This window comes from Ixodes scapularis, unplaced genomic scaffold, assembly GCF_016920785.2.
Source record: "Ixodes scapularis isolate PalLabHiFi unplaced genomic scaffold, ASM1692078v2 PGA_scaffold4__175_contigs__length_147842914, whole genome shotgun sequence".
Lineage (NCBI taxonomy): Eukaryota > Metazoa > Arthropoda > Arachnida > Ixodida > Ixodidae > Ixodes > Ixodes scapularis.
The window spans coordinates 146,689,654-146,710,013 of NW_024609879.1; the positions used below are offsets into that span (position 1 = coordinate 146,689,654).

General features: G+C 45.6%; 2 protein-coding genes across 2 annotated transcripts in view; both read left to right on the plus strand.

Annotated features, from left to right (window-relative positions):
• Positions 1-144: 144 nt before the first annotated feature.
• Positions 145-1,907, plus strand: LOC8029840 (cytochrome c oxidase subunit 7A2, mitochondrial). Its single transcript, XM_002407817.4, has 3 exons — positions 145-263; positions 615-716; positions 1,691-1,907. The coding sequence occupies exons 1-3, from the start codon at positions 249-251 to the stop codon at positions 1,841-1,843; spliced, it is 270 nt and encodes an 89-aa protein (XP_002407861.3). The 5' UTR covers positions 145-248; the 3' UTR covers positions 1,844-1,907.
• Positions 1,908-4,418: 2,511 nt separating this feature from the next.
• Positions 4,419-20,360, plus strand: part of LOC8029839 (menin) — a 30,222-nt gene continuing 14,280 nt past the window's right edge. Inside the window, exons 1-5 of the mRNA XM_029966790.4 lie at positions 4,419-4,890; positions 15,473-15,625; positions 16,262-16,437; positions 16,859-17,124; positions 18,190-18,368. Coding sequence (XP_029822650.2) covers positions 4,461-4,890; positions 15,473-15,625; positions 16,262-16,437; positions 16,859-17,124; positions 18,190-18,368 — 1,204 coding nt within the window. The 5' untranslated portion in view covers positions 4,419-4,460. The remainder of the gene's footprint in view (positions 4,891-15,472; positions 15,626-16,261; positions 16,438-16,858; positions 17,125-18,189; positions 18,369-20,360) is intronic.

Below are 20,360 nucleotides of genomic sequence, written 5' to 3' on the forward strand. Positions count from 1 at the left end.
GGACGCAACCGGCTTGCTGTAATTAATTAATGATTTATATAAATATATTTATGATTTGTTGTTAGTATTCAGACTAAAAATATTACTATAGTTTAAGGTTTGTGACCGATTTGTTTCAGCGTAAGAGTAGTCACTTTTGTAACCGCTAGGTGTTCCACAGGCGTTTTCGTCAGGATCGAAAGGACATTTCGAGGTGCAAGGGCACATTGCCGAGGGATTACCGGTGACCCCAGGACCATCAAAAAGTCATGAACGTCGCCCGTGTAAGACGAATCAAACGTTTTAAAGTTCTAATTTTCGCTAATTTACGATAAATTGGCAGCTAAAATGCTCTCTAACCGCGGGAAAAAGAACGGTGGTACGATAGTACCATCGGCCATCTTTTTGTGGCATGCGTGTTCGGAATTCTCCATAACCTAATATATCGCGCCTGATGTGCCTCGTGTTTAGGTTAATTTATGCCCAAGATGTACCTGAAACATAGTTTTTGTAGTCTAGTGTCTACAGGGAGCTTGAAGTTTTCAGCAGACATTTCAGTGGCCCGTGACGCCGTTCAGCTTAGCGCCGTCGCAATGCTGAAGTTGATTTGTTTGTGAAAGTATGGCATTTTTCAGGCTCTCACCACGCTGGCTCGTCGCGCACCGACAACCTCCGTCGTGCCCAAAAGAAACTACACTCCCCTGGAGAGAATCAAGGAGCTCCAGAAGCAATTCACGGTAGGTGGAGCACTCAAGACAGTGTTTCTCACTGGAGTCCATCTTGCAGGTCGTGTACAGCGCTATCAGAAACCATCGCTTGATAAAAGTAAACGCATTCGAAAGTGACGCGGTCGCGTCTGTGCCTGACACAAAAATAGTTGAAGTCAGCCTGCTGGAAAACGAAGCGAAAATTGAGCCTGATCTGTGGCAAAACGACGACACTGGCCAGCAGCGAGAAACAGGGACGATAATTCGCGTTCAGAGGTAGTGTTTGCTAAAAACACGAAATGCATGTGAAGGCCCATTCACACTGCGCCGTCCGATTACGTTGCGAGGACTTGTATTGAGTTATGCCCGTGAGTCACTGGGATTGTTTGTGCTTCGCGTAAAGCGTGGCAAACAGTCCACCGTTGTCGGAACAAGTGGTGCCTTTTGACGGGGAATTTGTTTGCGGATTTCTGGGTACGAAACTTTGGGCAACAATGCGCGACATTGGGAATGGAAGTGGAGAAGCTTCTTTCTATGAACTAGAGGTTGAGAGGTAAGTTAAATGGGCACAAAAGCAGTGTTTCGGGAGTTTAATCTAGGTCAGAGATGCACAAAGTGTGAGTTGCAGGGACCTCAGAAAGCCAAGTTATTGTAAAGTACAATCGCGGGCTTCACCGAACGGTGTTCAGACACTTTAGGGGTCGTGGGACTGAAAAGTTTGCACACATCCGATCTTGGTCACCATAGCAAAATGGAGCCAACAGGATCTAGCTTCGTTGCTCGAAGGAATATTTGCGATTATCCCCCCATATTATGTCTTCCCGGCCATATAACTCGCCTGGGCAGACAGCATTAGTGTATCTTTGCCATTTCTTTTTTCTAAAGTAAATCTCTTCGAATTAAAGTTTAGCACCCTCCCTGTATGTCTCGCACCATGCATCGGGGGCAAAGTCCGCCAGCACACAATGCGCACGGGACAAACGAGGATAAATGTCTGCTTGCAGGCGGACGACGGTGTTCCGGTGCACCTGAAGGGAGGCAAGCTGGACGTGTTCCTCTACCAGTTCACCATGGCGTGCTGCGCAGTGGGCCTGGGCTGGACCTTCTACAACACCTACATGATGATTTACTACCCGAAGGAGCTCGCCCGCAAATAGGCTACGGCCAGGACTCGACGTAGGCTGTACATTAGGGGCACTTAATAAATCTATACACCGGGAATCTTTGAAGCACTCATGTGCTTCTTTGAGTTGTTTTTTTTTTTTCCTTACGACTATTGTCGTTGCTGGCGAGTTTTCATAGTAGATCCCACGTGTGTTTGGTACCGTCAAGAATTTATCACAAAAAGTTTTGACCCTATAATACTCGTATCTGTCTTAAAAAAGAATTTGCGGGGTTTTTTTACTGCAAAAATTGACTATGCATTGCTGAATGTTCATTCTCCGCCTAAATTGAGCCTTGCGGGTTTTGACCAGATACCAAAGGTTCACAACGAACCGGTGCCTTATTCGAAAGTTATAAGTGATTTTTTTGGGAAATGTTTCATGAGGAAAATGGCCGTGAGCACGTGGAGCTGAATGGCACCGAGAACAGGCCCCATCTTCCAGTTAAATTTTTCAACAAGTCACTCGTAAATTTTGATAGAGGTGCGATTCGTTTGGAAACTCGCATCTGGTTCGAACTGTTAGTGCTACATTTGGGCGGAGACCAAGGTTTCTGCAATGCGTCGTTTAGTTTTGTGTTGAAAAAAACCCTGTAAATTTGTGCGGCAGACGCACTGTACTTGGCAGGAACTTAGTGTCGCATGAGTACCATCTGCTAAACTTGGATACAGTAGTGTGTAGCAGTATGCTGCGTCTCGTATGCTGGCGCAGTTTAATCACAAGACGTAACAAAGAACTGTACTTTTTAAAAAAAAAATTTTTTCTTGCCCGGTGCTATATTTAATGTTTGGCAAGTGTTCTTTTTGGATATTGTCGCAGAGAATGAAAGAACGGCAAGGCGTTTTTTCTTCAAATGCCCGGCCTGTCGTTTGTCGCCTTCCACCATGCTTCGGTGGAAGGCAGCGAACGCTCGTGAAGCATTATCCGAGGTGGGGAGCTCGCTTTCGTACTGTCGATGGCAAAATATGTTGAATTTATTCTGAAACAAAAAATATATATATAGGGTGTCCCAAGTCGCAAGGCTCAATCTAAAATGGACTGTAAAAATCGGCGCCTGCGCAAAGCAATCTAAACTTTTCGTCAAAGGTGTATTTCACTGGTCGGTTTTTGCTTGTAAAATTGCAAAGCGTAGCTCCCTTTCTGTAAAAAATGGGGCCAAGAAACTTGCCCTGGTCAACAATGGACGGTGACGCAGACGACCAAATCGTGTTGTGGGGCGCGTTTGGCCCGCATGTTAATAGTACTGCATCGGGAGCAGTGTCCGAACATGCAGCCGACCAGCGAAAGAAAGCAGACGAGTCTTGGACGAAATCCGTTGGTAACAAACACGCCATATTGATGCAAACATTTTTAAGTTTTGCTTTTATTGTTTGCATTAACTTTTAAACCAAAGGTACTTTACAAAAAGATTATGCTCATTTTAATAAACCACGGTGGTTGCTAGCTGTCTCGATAAGGAAGTAGCGTCATCTATCAATACAAGTGCCAAATGCGCCCCGCCAGTCGACTTCGTCGTCTGCGTCGCAGCCCGCCGCCGTTGACTCTGGCAAGTTTCTTGGCCCTATCTTTTTACAGAAAGGACGCTACGCTTTCTAATTTTACAAGAAAGAACTGACCTGTGAAATACATTTTTGACGAAAATTTTCGATTACTATGTGCAGGCATCGATTTTCACGGTCCATTTTAGATTGAGCCGGGTGACTTGGGAAAAGGAAGTAGCTGAATAGGTACTATCAACAAGTTTGTTTAAATGACTATGAAACGATATTCTCGTTTTGGCTAGCTAATGCTTATACTACACACTATATATTCTTAAAATATGGAGCGAAAATCTGTTTTACACGCGCTGGTTTCAGCATAAAATGCGCTCAAGGGACTCTGCACTTATCCCTTTTTCCCTTCAACTCCCCAATTTTGCTCGTCCCAACGACCGGACAACGGCCCTAACTAAACAAACAATGAACGGATTAAACCTTGGCGACTGCTAATCCGCTTTATCCTTGTTCCCAAAAAATGACTAACACACAATACAAAAAAAAAAAAAAAAAAAAAAAAGTAGCAAATAGGAGTTTTGGGGCCTTTGGAACGTGGCGCGCGTCACACGGGAGGAGGGCCAAATGTGATCACGTGACTCGAAAGGTCGAGGCGACTTGCGACTTCCAAGACCTCTTGAACCTTGGTCACAAAAGGAACAAAAAAATTGCAGCCAGCTGTTCAAAATCGGGCAAAGAACGCTACAAACGTTAGAACGCCAGGAGGCCAGGATGGCCAAGATAAACAAAACTCTTGCATTTTAATCCTTGCTACTAACCTCGAGCTTTACAACAATACTCTTACGAAAAAAACAAAAAAAAGAAAAGAAAAGTGGGTTTTCTGACGTGGATTAGTTTGTTTTCAACAGGAGCCCGTCTAAGCGCGCCTCTCAATTTTCGGTTTCCACCATATTTTCCCCCCACTTTCGTTCCTGTCTCTATTTGGCGTTGCGCCGCCCAACAACCACCCCGCAGTCCGCAAACACTGTACCCGCGTTTGCGTTTCGCGTTTGCTTGTGCGCGCCGCGCGCCGCGCAGAAGCTCGACGCTGGCTGGCTGGTGTTCGCCCTAAAACAAACATGGCGTTGGGAGCGAGCGTCAGGCGTCATTTTCCCATGCGAAAAGTCGACGACGTTGTCGAATTATTCCGATCCCAACTCGAAAAGGGAGACGAGCCGGACCTGGCCCTGTTATCCGTCGTCACCGGCTACATCGAGAACCTCATGACATGCCACCGGAGTGTCGCGGTGCCCGTTGAAAACATCGCCGACGACGCGTCAGCCAAGCAGGCAGCTTTTCCCGTGGTCGAGTACGGTCCCATCGAAGCTCTCCACGCCAAGTTCGCCTGTCAGGTGAAGGGTTCGGTGGACGCGAGCCTAATCGAGACGGCGGGCGTGTCCGGGACTCGGGAGTTGATCAAGCGTGTGTCCGACGTCGTGTGGTCGTCGCTAACTCGGAGCTACTACAAGGATCGCCCTCACCTTCAGTCTCTCTACAGTTACCTCACCGGTGAGCGGTTGTTGTTTCTGTTTTTGCTGCTATTACGGCGCGCGCTCTTTTGCCGAGCAATATCGATTCTTTATTTACATCATATAACGGCCGGTGACGCGTTTTCATTGAGCGGGAGCGCGGAAAAACCCCCGACTTTCTCGGAGTCGGACAGTCGCGGTGGCGGCGTTTAGTTGGGCTAGCTTGTTCGGACGTTGTAGTTCGCGCTTTGAATCTCAACTCGTGCGTGCTGCTTTTATTTATCGATTGTCGTCTTTTAGATGTTGGCTGACTTGACTCGTATGTTATGCTTGCCATTCCGCCTTTCAATGCCGCCGAAATTGTCTAAGGAAAGAGCCGAGCCGCATTGCCCCGAGAACGAAACTGCTTACTGCGTCGTATGACAGTTCCACGTTTATTTGTTTTTTTTTTTTGTTTGTTTGCTTTCACTCTTGTTCACGTTTTCTTTTTTGTTTTTACTGGTAGGCGATGCTGCTTTACTTTTGCTGTTGGCGTGTTGATGAAATAAAAGACGGCGGTTTAATTGTCGCTTCTTTTACGCGTGTCATTTAAAAAGGCAATTAAAAGATTATACAGATTTTCGGCGGCAGCCTTCCCTAAAATTATACAGCTGGCATGCCGAAGTATAACTACGTCTCGAGCGAATGTCCCTGCGAGTTATTCGTTTCGACCAACCGCTGCTTCTTAAAGTGTTTGCTGAAGTCTTTAATATTTTTTTCCCTCGTTGTTACGTGTTTTTATTTTTTACCCATCTGTGCTACTCGTTTTTATTGTGCTTCTATTGTTTTTGTTTTGTTTTTGGTTTGTAGCCACCTGCCTTGTAGCTTTGCTAGTCGCCCAAGAAATCGGCGATGACTTTTGTGACCGCAGTTTTCTTGCACGTTTTGTTTATTATTTTTTGGCGGTCTTAACGCATCTTCGTTTGGCGTTTGCATTTCGGTGGGATTGTTCTGAAAGTTTCGTATTTTAAGGGGCCCTGAAAAACAGCCTGGTTGGAACACGCGCGTCAAAAAATTAATTTTAAGCGAATTTTTGTTTTGTTTATTTTCTAATAGCAGTATTGACGGTGCGAGACGCGATTTAGTTTGTGGCACCTCTTTTCCACTTGTTTTTTCGGGCGCGTGGAGGAGGTGTGGATCGGCTTCGCCTCCATGTTGAGGTGGAAAAACCGATGACCATTTCGTTGAGCGAATGACCATTCCGTGACGTCATGGACCTTGCGAAAAATAAATTTCTCGCCCTCAATGTTGCTCTAAATTTTTTTTTTTCACTGAAAATTTCTTGACACCCGTGTCTCAACCAAACTGTTGAAAAAAAAAAATCGTTTTTTTAAGGATTTTTTAAACAAAGAAAAAGATTAAAAAGTCATGTTGATCGGCATTTACTGCCTCCTACTAAAAGCTAAAAAAAAAAAAAAAAATCTTGGTTGAGTATTTGAGTAAACTAATACGGAGATTTATCAGTGTGCTGAATTTGGGTTTGAGTTGAAAGTATACCACTTTGATATCACTTCTGGTATGGGCCACTGCTTAAGTGCCAGAAACATCTTCGTGACGTGTGGACAATGGACCTTTTCCGAGAAGCGTTCTGCGCACGCGCGAGCGCCCGATGCCAAGCGGCGAAAGTCGGAACGAAAAATCGAGGAAATTCGGAAGGAGGCTGTGTATCAGCGAGTAGAACACATAACTGCAGCATATATATAATTGTGTTACACAAAAAAAGAATGTCGACGGAAAGGAAAACACGACGTTTGGGTGGACGCTACGGATGCCCCTCTTTAAAGTCGCATTGGGCAGGCGCCGCTGCTCAGAGAGCGAAGAAACTGGTAGCGTAGCTCCCTATATCGATTGGTAGCGCAGGTAGGTCGCTTCCTCAATTTTTAGTTCGTGCAGCCACCGCCTGGTGCCGTCGGCATGTGAAAAAGGTCCATTGCTTTTTCGGAGGAGGAATGAAAGCAAGAATATTCTACTCAGTTTCCAAAGTTTCGTAACAGAAATATTGTTCCTGGTTCCTTGCCCTCGTGCTAGCTTGCTTGTTAGTGAAATGCAGTGGTTCTTTTAAATTAGAAAAAGAAAGCTCCCACTCGAATTCTATAAGGAGGTTTCATTTGAGGTACAGGTATCTCTTTTAGCCATGCTTGCCATTGTCTTGTTGCAGAACTTGAAGAAAAAATATTTTGTTCCTTTTTACATTTATTTATTTCTTTAAATACTTTTGGGCCCATCGACATTATAGAAGGGAGTGTATACAACAAAAGACACAAAGGAAAGAAAAGACGGTGAAGGGTGATAACAGTGTTTTAAAGCGCAACTCTTAGGCGCCCGTTACCGGCTTGAGCAGAAACGGGCGTGCGAGTCTCACTCGTGATCCGCGCATTGCATTATGGGACATTTCCCATAATAACGCCACTCATGACGTCACGAGGGTCCTGCGCATTTCATTATGGGAAACGTCCCACGATGCAATGTGCGGGTCACTCGTGACTTGTGCGTTGCATTGTGGAACATTCCCATAATGACGTCACGGTCACTCGTGAAGGTCACAACGAAGGTCACGACCTTCACGTGACCTTCACTTCACGAGGCCTTCTTGAGTGACATCACGAGGGGAAGGAGAATGAGAGGAGGAAAATGGTGGAGGGGAGAGGGAGGAGAAAAGGAAGGGGCATAGCCTCTCCTCCGTACCCTCCCCTCCTCCTCTTCAAGAGCTGCACTCTAATTTGGCGTTACAGGGAGTTGTAAATTTGTTTCATTTTTTAAGGGGAGACACCCCCTGGGAGGGTCAACTTTTGAACCCTTGGCTTAAAATTAATGAATGAAATTTGCAGGGTAGGCTGGTGGTCATGCTAGAGGGTGCATAACAAAATTTCAGGTCTGTCGGTTAAGTGGGAAGGAAATTAGGGCAGGTTCTATCAGCAACACTTCTACATTGTTTAGTTAATCTATCGTCGGAAAGCTATCACAATATTCAAGATATTTATTCACTAGATATGTAGCAGAATGTCTAGGAGGTGCGCCTGGGAAGTTTTTTTTGTAAAAAGTCATTGATTTCTATCAATTTTCTCTTCTGCAAAATTGGTCAACTTTTTGTTCTTCTGTGTCTCCGACAAAATGTCAACAATTCTTATAAAAGACATCCGTAAAGTGACAAACAAACTCCATTGGCACATTCCTTATTAAATTTTAGTCAGGAAAAGTGAAGAATGAGCCTTCCCTCTGTTGCCATTATCAAACGATAGATTGACGAAAATGGAATTTATACCAAAAAGGGGAACAAAGAAAAATGTGTTCGAAGTGCTCCAAACCCTACTTTTTCTTTAGCTTCGGTGGACAGAAAATAATTTATAAAGAATTAACTATGCAGTGTAAACTAGTGAAAATTTCTGGGAATACTCTCTGGATGTAGATGGATGTAAATATGTAATTTTTCAAAATCAATGTTTTTTTCAGAATTTTTTTTTTCTCTGGGTAGTTTCCCCCCTTAAACAATTGATGATTAATAATAGATACAACAGAAGCGGGAAGGTGGTTCTATTCCAGAGAAGTTCTTGGGATGAACAAATGGGTGAAATGCATTAGTTTTACAATTAGGGATGCCCACTTTGAAATTGGTGCATGGTGAAATGTAAAATGGCACAGCGAAATGTAGGTGGTCTAAGTACGGGTTAGTATGACATACCCTGTAAAAAAGGTGCAAGCAAGTGGTTTCTTGACAGAAAAAAAGTGGTTATGCAGAGATAAAATGGCTTTCGTGGATGTTATGCCAGGGCAATTTCATACGTTAGTATGTTAAGATTCCTGCCATTGTGGCATAGGGGAATTTCTATAGATTCTTCACATATTTCTTTAACTTTGGAGCTGCTTGTCTCTTTGAGCTTCTTCTACCGGTGGTTATGAAACCTTTGCCTCCACGTGCCTCCCCAGAATAACTCTAGAGTTTATAAAGTCCGATGCTTACGACACAGGCAGTCTGAAAAAACTTTGTTTAAAATCTCTAGTAAAAAAAAGAGGATGTGTTCTTCTACAAGGGGCAAGTTAAGAGGTAATTGACATTAGGGAGGTTCTTGAGACTTTGAATCATTTCTAGTGTTCTTTATTTTTTTGTTTTCATTTCTTTTGTTGTCGTCTGTTGGAATGTAAGATCCTGTGTGAGTGTCTTGACTGCAAAGCTTGAACCTTTAATGCTAAAAAGAATTAAAATTTGTCCTTCAGTCAACAGATGTTTTTCTATGCTCGTGGAGCGCATTTCGCGCTCCACGAGCATAGAAATCTGCACAGTATGTAACCACAACATTGGTGCACATTATACAAGTGTATCTAGTTTGAACGCCAAATTTTGTCAGGTATATTGGCTTACCACAAATTCAAATTTCATTGCACTGTGTCAGTGGCACTGGGCGTGGTTTACTGCATTCACGCCCCTTGCTCTTTTCGGTTGACGCCTCAATCTCATCGGCTAGGGCGTGACAATAAGACACTCAGGACAGCCTCACGCCTTGCGCTCCTTAAAGGGCGACTCAGCTTTGTTTTTGAAAAAAAAACAATGCAGTCCTCTTCTGTATCACCTGGGAAGACCACACGTCAAATACAAGGACCTAGTTCCCTCTAAACGTTTTTTAAGCGGTCCGTCAAACTTTGCAACTCGCCAAGTTGTTGAAATCTGCTGACTCTAGCAGTCGAATTGAGGGGCAACCAACAGTGCAGTAAAGGTTACAGTGTGTGCGTAGCTAACTTTAAGCTAAATTTCGTCACCATTGCCCCTTTTTACTTGTTTTTACTGCTCTGGGCAAGCGTAACAAGTGACGTCAGCAACGTTTCCTCACGGCACTCAGCGGTGTCTACTTGATTGGCATGACGTGCCTGCGCAGCATGCTTCTTGGGAGCCGTCCGGCGGCCCCACCGTTACCGCAGTCTCCCGCGTCACAACCGCCGTCGTCATCTTATCGTTGGTGATTATTGTCTTTAAGCTTCGTTCACGCTATGGACACCACGTGCGCAGACTTTAGCCGCAGTTGTGCCAACGTCGTTCAATGTGCCATAGGCACCAAAACGTGGTGAAGAGTGCGGTGCAAACGACACTTGCGCCTTGCACGCGCTTGCCCCAATCCTGCCCGTCGTTGCGTAGAGGATCACATGACATCTCATACCACATGCTAGCCATGTTCTCGGCGGCTCGAGGGCCAATGTTGCCGGATGGAGCCGGCGGTGTCGATTTCTGCTCGTATTTAAGATTAGATTTAACAATATCCCATTTTTCGCAAAACAAATGAATACTGTCTTTTATTTGTGCTTTTTAAATGCGAAGTCAAATCATTATGCCAAACTCTTCGGAATTGAGAGGAGTTGCCCGTTAAGTTGCCAGCGATGAGAGTAGTTTTGATAGCGACATTCTAGCTGTGCAAGGAAATAGGGAACTATGGACAATCCCTTGTTCACGCTAGCTGCGTCACACTTTGCACCTAAAGAATACCCTAGATACCTAAACTCGGCGACAACTTTCTTGGCAGTGCAGTGGAAGGGAGTAGAGCCCGCGCACAGCTTTAATCAGCGCTCAAAATGGGAGAGGGAACGCGTGCCTGTACCTTCTACTGCATCGCCAAGAAAAGTTGTCGCCGAGTGTAGGTACCCTTTAATAAATAGGTATGTTTTAATCCCCCAGGTACCTAGGGAATACCCATAGGTATTTTTTAGTGTATGAAAGAGATACTAATTTATTAAAGAAGAAGAAAGAAAAAAGCATTTAGTTAGGACTCTGCATCAAGTCCATTTTGGAGAAGAGAAAGCTAGGAGCATGTTTGGGAGCCTTCTCCAACACAGCATTTGTTAAAAAATATTCGGAAATGTCGGTGCTGACGCTGCTGGAGGTGGACGACCGTGTCTTCTGAGGCCCGCTTCAGATGGGGCAACTTCATTCAGTAACTTGGTGTCGTAATACCAGCAACAGGGGCCGCCCTTGTTCACACGCAGCAGCCGAATCACTATGGCTTGCCATCGTCATCATTCAATTTGATTTTTCTTGCACTATTTAGATGCACAGTTACGCACTATAAACATGTTTTTATATCTTTAAACCAAATTGAGAATACTAACTCATCTTCCTGAAATGATTTATTCCCAAAAACAATCCATTTCAAGCCAGGACGAAGAGTTGTCATCATCACCGCCAGAGGGGCGTCACATGAAAATATTGAGTCCGTAATTGGCTGCTACCCCTTCAAATGTCTCCGATTTGTCAGAGTTGCTCGTCCATTTCGAACCGGACCTGATCTCAGCAATTCATGTCGATCTAGGGAAGACTAGGGAACAAACAACCTGAGAGGAACCCCAAAATTGTTTGAAAAGTTGCCCCCGTCTGAAGCGGGCCTGATGGCGACTGCTCAAGAGGCCACAAGGAAGCTCAAGGTTGGTTAAAGTAACAGAATGCATGCAGGAGGGCCGGTGGTAGAAGAACGTTAGGAAAGGACAGGCTTAGAAGTAATCATATGCTGGTGTTCCTTTTTCTTTTTTTGCTTAATCTAGCATTTAAAAAAAATAAAAGTAGTCGTCTAATAGAAAGGATTTCTCCAACAGCACCCACGTCCACCACTCAAAAAGTTTGCGGTTTTCCCATGTCGATCAAACAACCCTTGACACACACACACAGACAAAAGAAAAAGAAAAAATTGTTGAGGAATCAGTAGGTGATTAATTGTGCTAGTTCAGACTAGGGTCATTAAACGAGGTGCACATAGATTATTGGCATTCGGTTTGCAGCTTTTCATGCAGGTGCCGCCATTTCGGTGCCTAGTGCAAAACGCGTGCAATTGGCGAGAGTTGCGATTGGGAGATGCGGCTTCCTGAGCCTTGGATATGGTGTCTGGAAGCTTAGGTGATGTCGTGTTGGTCTTTTGCATACTGTTTTGACCAGGCAGTAGCCAGGATTTTGTTTGGAGGGGCGGGCGGGCGGGGGCGGGGGGGGGTGTGCGCTGCTGTGCTGCTGTGCTCATGCCACTTCCGGCCATCATGACAGGGGGAGAGTAGTACTTCCGGTTCTCCTATGTCTACCTTGTGTTTGGGTGAATGTGCAATGACTCTTGGTTCCCTAGCGAGGAATGATTTGGAGCTATGCTCTAGGAATACCCCAGTGTCGTGCTTGTGACTCTTTCCTGACCACGGGAAAAGTAGTAATCTGCAAAGGATTCGTGCAAAGGATTTCATTTTCCTAATTTGCGTGTAAAGCGATTTGACACATTAGAATTGGGCCAAATAATTGTTCTTTCAAAAGGAACAGAGGTTTATACAATGTGGCAAAAAAGATTTAAACATTTTATTTCTTCTAATTACAATGTACATGCGGAAGCTCTATAAATGCCAAAACTTCTACAGTTATGTCAAATTAAATGACAAATAAATTCAAATTTGTAATATACAAAATGTGTCCCAAACCCACGGCTATTACTTCTGAAAGTTAGCGTACTCTAACTAATGTTGTCTAGTTTTGGTTTGTTGGAGAGCTAGCCTCCGTAACACATGTGCTTTTCTACGAAGGAATGGTTATACTGTAGAACACTTTATGTTCGCGGCCCCTATTTTTCTCAAATCGGTCAAAGAGGACATAATTGCGGCTACTAAATTTCACGAATTCCGGACGCCTGCATTGAAACTCTCAAAAATCGAAATTTTCACATGCCCTTACATTTCTCAAAATTTTCAATTCGTGAAATTTGCGAAAGTTAAGGATTTTACGGTGTTGGTGAAACACAGATATTACATTTCACCCCCGAACCGAATGCTTCCTTTGTGTTCTACCTTGGTTTTGTCATAGTAGCTTGATTGCAGTTCCTTCATATTTAGCATGTTTGGTAACCAGACAAAAGTCACTGAACGAAAGCTCACCCGTTTTTCTCACAAACCCAAACAAAAACTTGCCTCATTTTATTTTTTTGCTACCCGGGCGAAACACTGGCTGGAATAAAATGTGGATGCAATGGACATTGCACCGTTTTTAGGAGAACTTGTACCCCATCCCATGCAAAGGTATCAACAGATAAACCATAACAGGCAGAGAAGTAACGACTTGGGACCAAAATTTAGGTCACTGAAACTGAGTGGAGCTGATAAGATAAAGCTTGCTTGACTCAAGGTATGCCGGAGCACTTTTGCGCCACGCCCAAGTAACTTTGTGAACCAAAGTTTTTGAGCCCGAAGAGTGACCGAAGAAGCGAAGTCACCCTTTGGTGACCTCGCTTTCTCATTGTGCTTCTGTCACGCTAAACACGCACATAAAGGTTTAGTACAATGTCTCTTCATTACTATAATGCTTGGGTTTTCTTGGGGTTCATAGGAATATTTTAAGTGAATGGCTTGGAAAATTAAATTCTTCCCGTCATTGAGCGTGGTAAATGTATTTGAAATCGAGGATTATCTCAGTGTGATGTGAAAGGGAAGCTGAAGCAAAACTGTAATATACAAACCATTGAGTTGCGATTTTTTAAAAATATTTTGAAGGAACGGGAGTTGGGCCTTTTGGACGAATACAAGACAGATGACCACTTTAGAAAGCTGTGTGGGATTTCGGATAGGCTGCCGTTTCTTCCACCACAGCTTGTGCCCGAAGGACTAACCTACATCAGGGAAAAGTCTACCGGTAACATCGGCGACCTGCTGTACTACTTGGATTGCACGTATGTCAACGGCCCCTTCCGTTGTGCTTCTGCCCCTTCTGCGGCGGCACCCAGAGCGAATTCTTCCCTTTGCCTGACTGCGTGCCGACGACGGCCGGAGTTTCCCCCGGAATGGTGGATCATGTACAACAATACTCTTCAAGATAAAGACCGGATGAACAACACCTGCGAAGGATGGATTACCGGGTTCCAGAAGTTTGCGGCCACGCCTACCCAAGCATTTAGAGGCTGATTGAACGCCTACATGAAAATCAGGCGCTCGCTGCCATGGCATTGACACAAGCCCGACGAGGTGAACCCCCAGAGAAGTGGGAGCGGAAAACCACTCTGCGCCTGCAGAATCGTCTGAAAAATTATTTTAAGGAGTTCCAGGTACACCCAGATCTACCAAGACTGCTGGAGCTAGTAAGGGACTGCATTTGCTTCTAACCAATCGATAAATAAACCTGTTTCTACTCTAATCATCAAACCATGCGCCTGTCAGATTTAATTTATCGTTGCATTTTAGTGTCGCACGGATGCACCTAAGTTGTCCGCACTCGTGTTAAGACCAACATGAAATTTTTTCCCTGGTGAGCTTTTGTCCGGGTTTGTGAAAAAATGGGTGAGCTTTTGTCCGGGATTCAGCATTTTTGTCCAGGTGTTGGTTAATAAAATGTGCTTGCTTGCTCGGGACAACATTGGAAATTATAGTGATGCTTACTGACAACCATCTGTTAAGCGACATCTATAACATCATTTACAGTGTCCCCAGAGCTCTTCACATATAAAAAATGTGCCACAATACAGTTGAATTACGTAAATAATGTCATCTTTGTTACAAAGTCTGATCAAAGCAGTCAGCCATGTTAGACAGGTGCAACCACTGTTCCCAGGAATATTTTTGACAGCTCACCAGCTTATGATTGTTGAAATTGAAACTACAGTTTTTTGGCTATTCACCAGATCGTTGAACCTAATTCTCCACACAAAATTTAATTACATGACGGCGCTTGGAAACCATAGATCACCAGTGATCGATGGCCTGTGGGCGCGGTCAGGGAAGAGTTAAGTTGCCAATGCGTACCAGCACAAACAAAATGTCACAAGTGAAGTTATTTCGATTATCTTGAGACAAGAGACTCCACCGACACTGCCGAGCTTAGGTGTTCGCAGAACGATGGCATTGGCAGACTATGCTAGCCTACTTTGATGTGCTGCCAACAGACGGCACAACACGAGAAACATGAAAATGCTGTGCCGCCGACGCCGCATTCTTGCAAGCAAGTCATAACTCTAAAAAATTGTGCATTAAACAGACTCGCGTCGCGCTAAAGGAAGCTTAATAAAACCTTTTTCGAAAATCGTCTACTAAAACCAAGATCCGGCTTGGCGACCCCTGGGGGGAAGGTAGGTAGGTGCCCATCGCCAATGCCTTGACGTTCACAAAGTAATTGAACACGTTTAAGGACTTGTAGGTTTTAAGTTGCTCTCAGGTATGTGGACCATGCAAGTCGAAAAAGTAGCCATGAAATTGCGCCCGCGATACCTTTGGCAGGTTTGTCATTTTCTCGAGGAACTGGTGATCTTTCTTTTCATCCAAGGGATCAGGGAGGCATGTAGATCCCGTAGAAGATAATTTCGGGAGGTACTGCCGTGGGCCCTTGGCGGTGATACTTTTAAAGTATGCACAGCTCACTGAAGGTCGTCAAAAACAAGCAAAAACAATAGCCAACCAAAAATAACACCCTGGAAGTTTGGCCGTTATTTTGTTTTTGTTTACTTCCGCTTACCCTGTATATGTAAACTGCAATTGTTTCACAGTTTCTCGATAGGTGGTGCCAGCATGTACTCTGGTAGGAAGAAGTTTTAAGGTACAGGGTTGTATGGGGTCGCAAGTGTGGGAGCCTGCCTCGAGTTGTCTCTTGTTCTCTCTACCAGGCAACAAGCTGGACTGCTTTGGCGTGGCGTTTGCGGTGGTGGCAGCCTGCCAGGCACTGGGGTGCACAGACGTCCACCTGGCCCTCTCTGAAGACCACGCCTGGGTGACTTTCGGACCAGACAACTCGGAGACCGCAGAGGTCACCTGGCACGGTGGGCAGTCTCCCGAGCCTTTCAGTGTACCAGACTTTAGATACTGTTGTCGAGGAAATCTAATTGCAGGGGGTGCTCTGTCCAGCTTGTTTTCACCAGAGCTCGATGCTTACCGAACACGAGCCCTGTGGACTTTCATAACAGAACAATTTTGAAACGTCGCCCACCCCTTCGATTCCCGTCGGACATCATGCGATGTCGGACAAGCGAGTTCGTAGTGGGTTGCTGTGTTTTTGTCGGCAATCTGCTTGCGAGGTATCGGTACCCTTGACACTCAAGCTGTTACTGCATGTTCATTGCATCGTAAAATGCGAATCTGCTGCATCCGTGACTTGCGGTATCAGTTCCCGTGTCACATGATTCATAGTTAATCCCCCCCCCCCCCCCGCGTGCCTCTCTGTCTTTCATAAAGTTTAGCTGTCGCATTCCCCAAGATATCCCACCCCATTTTTTCACCGTTTGTCTCTTCGTTTTGAGTGGGCGCTCTTGCGGCTTTTCCCCTTACCCTATAACTGACACGCAAAGACCGCATAAGTATAGCTTTCGCGACTCTTCTAAAACAAATCGGGACTACAGTCCCGACAATATTGCGTGGCAGCGGCCGAGTTAACAAGGGTTCTTTGTGGGGCCGTGCAGGCAAGGGCAACGAAGACCGGCGTGGCCAGCCCATCCCCCAGGACAAGAGCTGGCTGTACCTCAACGGCCACGCCATCCAGTGCACCAGGGCCACAGAGGTGGCGGCCTTGGTGTCTGCCATCAACCCCACCATCGCCGCAGCCACCGACAGTGCCGAACTCATCTGCCTCCAGCAGGTGAGGGAACCTCGGCAAGGACACACTGGGGAGCCCGACGTCCTAAAGGCTGATTCACGCACTCGGACTGCTTACGACCGTCTGCCTTAAAACCGCTTAAAATCTCACGACGAGAGGACACTGGTGCCATCTATTGGGTGGCCAGGGAATTCCTTCTTTCTTTGCTCAAAAAAGTTTTGACACTATTATAAACGACCATTTTTCGAATGTCCGTTCCATTTCGCTAATACCGCAAAACCTTTGCTGTAGTCAAGTGCAGTTCTAGGGTCACCTCATAGATGGTGCAAGCTTCCCAGCGTGTTGTCTCGTAGTAAGAGATCGCACGAACTTGGTCCCGAGCAGATGCAAGTGTGTGAACGGATCCTAACGTTGGGGAAGCGACTGACCTCTTTCCCGTCCCCCGTTGTGGTCGCTTGCGCAGCAACTGCTGTGGCTGCTGTATGACAAGGGCCACCTGCGCAACTACCCGATGGCCCTGGGCAACCTGGGCGAGCTGGAGGGCCTGTTCCCCAGCCCTGGGCGGCCTCCTCCGCTGGACCTGCTGTCGGAGGCCGTGCACGCATCGCGCACCTACTACCGGGACTCGCATGTCTACCCCTACACCTACCTGGGAGGCTACCTTTTCCGATCGGGCAGGCTCAAGGAAGCACTCAGGGCGTGGGCAGATGCCGCGGACGTCATACGCAAGTACGCCCGCCCACAAACCATGGAGGTAGGAAGCTTCTGGAGGCAATGTGACGCCACCAGAGTATGGAGGGGCAGGCCCCCAGCGACGACCAAACTCCACACTTCTGGCCTAACCTCTGGTGGCGTCATGTCGCCTCCAGAAGCTTCCCACCTCCATGCGACAAACAAATACTGGTTCTGCAACGTTCTCACGTCTCGGAGTGGTCCACTGATGGTCAAAACCTGCGTACACCTGGAATCGTCAGCAAACTCTGGCGTTATGTGTTTTATAATGTGTTTGCTTGTACGATTTAATGCGCGGTATTTGCATATTTTCGCAAACAATGTGGGCTGAAGCAATCCTTCGAGCTCCTCTGCCATATCTGCTAATTTTTCAAAACAGCCGCAGTCCGAGCTATGAATAGATTGGAAGAGGGACATCCTGTACTTTGAATTTTTTGACAAATTGAGACGTAATAGAGCTTCTGCTGACTGCGGGCACAAAAAAAGACTGGACCGGATCATTTTGATTTTCATCGTCTGCGGGGGTATTTTGAATATATCTGTGTAGACGAGTACTTATCTAGCTAATTTCTAGTATACACCCAAAGCACTGTACAGTGCTTTGGGTGTGTTTTTGTTTTCACCCTTCACCAGAAACTGAACGTTTTCTTTGCAACAATGACCTTTCTAACTACTCCACTAAAGTATAAAATTAAGCTGGTGGTATTTTTAAATAAATACATAAATGAACAAGCTCGGCCAAACTCTAATGAGACCCAGAACAGTTGGTTCACAACCTTTAAAGTTTCCTTGTCTGTCCTGTGACGCAGTTTAGGGCTTCCTGGATGTAGGGAGGTTTAGAACTGACAAAGATGCCACATGCCACTGGGAAAAAAGAAACTGTTACACTCTACTCATTGGCAGGCATTCATTAGAGCTGAAGTTTTGTGAGAGTAATGCATAAGTCGTGGAGTCGTTGCTACCGAAGACATTCTCGTGGTGTGCTTTGTAGTTTCACTTTTGTGACATGGCAGTGCTTCGTGTTGTTCGTCTCTTTTTACTTATAAACCGTGTTGCACCCAGGTTCAACTATGGGCGTGAGGACGAAGAGATCTACAAGGAGTTCATGGAGATAGCCAATGAGCTCGTGCCCCAGGCAGCCAAGCTGTCTCCCTCGAGCGACGGGGGAAATCTCCTGCAGGACCCTCGGTGCTTTGCCTGCCTGCTTCGTTTCTACGATGGGCTCTGTGCTTGGGAAGAAGGTGATGTATATTCCTTGTCCCCTTTAACTCTTACACTAAAGCAGATCAGGCACTCACAAGCTTTACAAAAAGTAATATGTGCAGAGGGGGAAAACGGGGAAGCTAGCACTGGTGCCTGTCCAAGCTATTTTAAAGGGACACTGACAGGGTATTTATGCTCGCCGAGGTTTTTGGTTGTACGTGACATATGAGAGCTCAACTACGCAGAACAGAATTTGCGGCTTGAAATTCGGTTTCTTTCGCCCGAAAACCGCCGATCAAGAACTGGCCGGTTCGAGTCTCGCTCACTCTCTTTTCCGCGGTCACGGGCCGTTCTCTAAGGTATCGATGCGACCACCAAATTTAATCAAAGTCGTGGGTCACTGAAGGCACACACACAATATTAAAAATAGAAAAAAATATGAAACCCATTTTTTGTGACTTCTAAAAAGCTGTAAATACATTGATGGAAAAAAGAAAGTTCCACAGACAACCGGAAGCATTCTGTGCGTTCGTTGTTTCGCGTATCGTGGGACTCGCGGGGACGGCGATGGCAGCGGACGACAGGCGTGGGACCTCTATTTCAGAACTGTCGTTCGCGGTATTGGCGAATTCTGTCTACCGTTAAAAGAGAAATTTGGGACTGATCAAAAGAATTGGTATTCATCCCGTACGACACGCCCGGCCACCAAGCCGATTTGCACGAAGACGTCGCCGAGCCGTCGCTCCCTTCTCGTGGCTGAAGACATCGCTCGCGCAAACGTCAAGCACGACGTGTCTACTTCGAGTTGAATATGCACGCGTACGATTTCTTTAGAAGGTGAAAATGTCGCCAATGCGTGGTGCATCCCGACTTCGACCCGGGAGTGCTTTTGCTAGAGGAAAATCGGCAGCAAACTTTCCAACTTACAGTTTATGGGCTGAAATATTACTAAGGAAAGAGATCCCCTAGTTTCGATATGCCCCAGTAGCTTAGTGGGAAAGACGTCCGCTTCACACGCCGCAGGACCGGGTTCAATCCCCCGTGACACTTTTTTTTTTTTTTTTCATATGTTTTTTTATGTCTACATTTCTTTTTTTTTTTTACATTTATCACTGAAGAAACAAAAAAAAAAAATGTTGTGGACGACACGTCGCTGAATTAAATGGTATGGGATTTCCCTTTTGACACCTGCGAACTCAATGTAATCACTTTCCACAAAATGCAAGGAGCATATAAATCAGGTAGCGTCCGCTTTCCGAGGTGCCCGTATATGTTCTACAGGAATTGCAGCCAGCCATTGGTCTTGATCCCGTTGATCTTTCGGAAACTCTGTCGCACAATGCCACTTCTGTTTCGGACGCAGGACATGTGAGCCAGCTCTTCACGCAACATCTTGGGTGTATTCTTTTCGAAGCCGATCAAAATTCACCACGCGCACTCGCTACTCATCTCCAACTCCTCAATGTACAAAACAACTCATCTTGGAGTACAGAACAACGAGCGGAACATACATAACTGCAAAAGAATCCCACGGCGAACAGTTCCTATACGCCGCATGTCGTCTGCTACGGAAAGGAGAAAAAAAAAAAAAAAAAAAAACGCGGTCGGGTGTAGCCACGTGACTTCCGCCACTCGCTCTCTTCTCTCCACTTCTCCGACCTCCGTCGGGTTTCGGTTTCGGTTTCGAGCAGTTGCGTCTTTTGGCTTTATTAAAGAAATACGCTACTCTGTTGCAAAATATTAATTGGGTAGTCCTCCGACACCATAATGAAGCGCCTGGCAAAAAATTAAAAAAAAAATTTTGGGGGGTGTCAGTGTCCCTTTAAGACTGTTCCAGCCAGAAGGCAGATTATGCAATAATTAAGACTGATCAAGGGAATTTGTGTGCTTCGGAGATCCTTCGTATCCCAGGTTCCCATGGAGTTTCCAGGAATTTCGAAATCTTTGGAATCCTTGGGATCTTGAAACCCTTGGAGTGCTGGGAATTTTTGGAGTTCCGGGCATCCTTGGGGTTCCAGGAATCCTTGTGA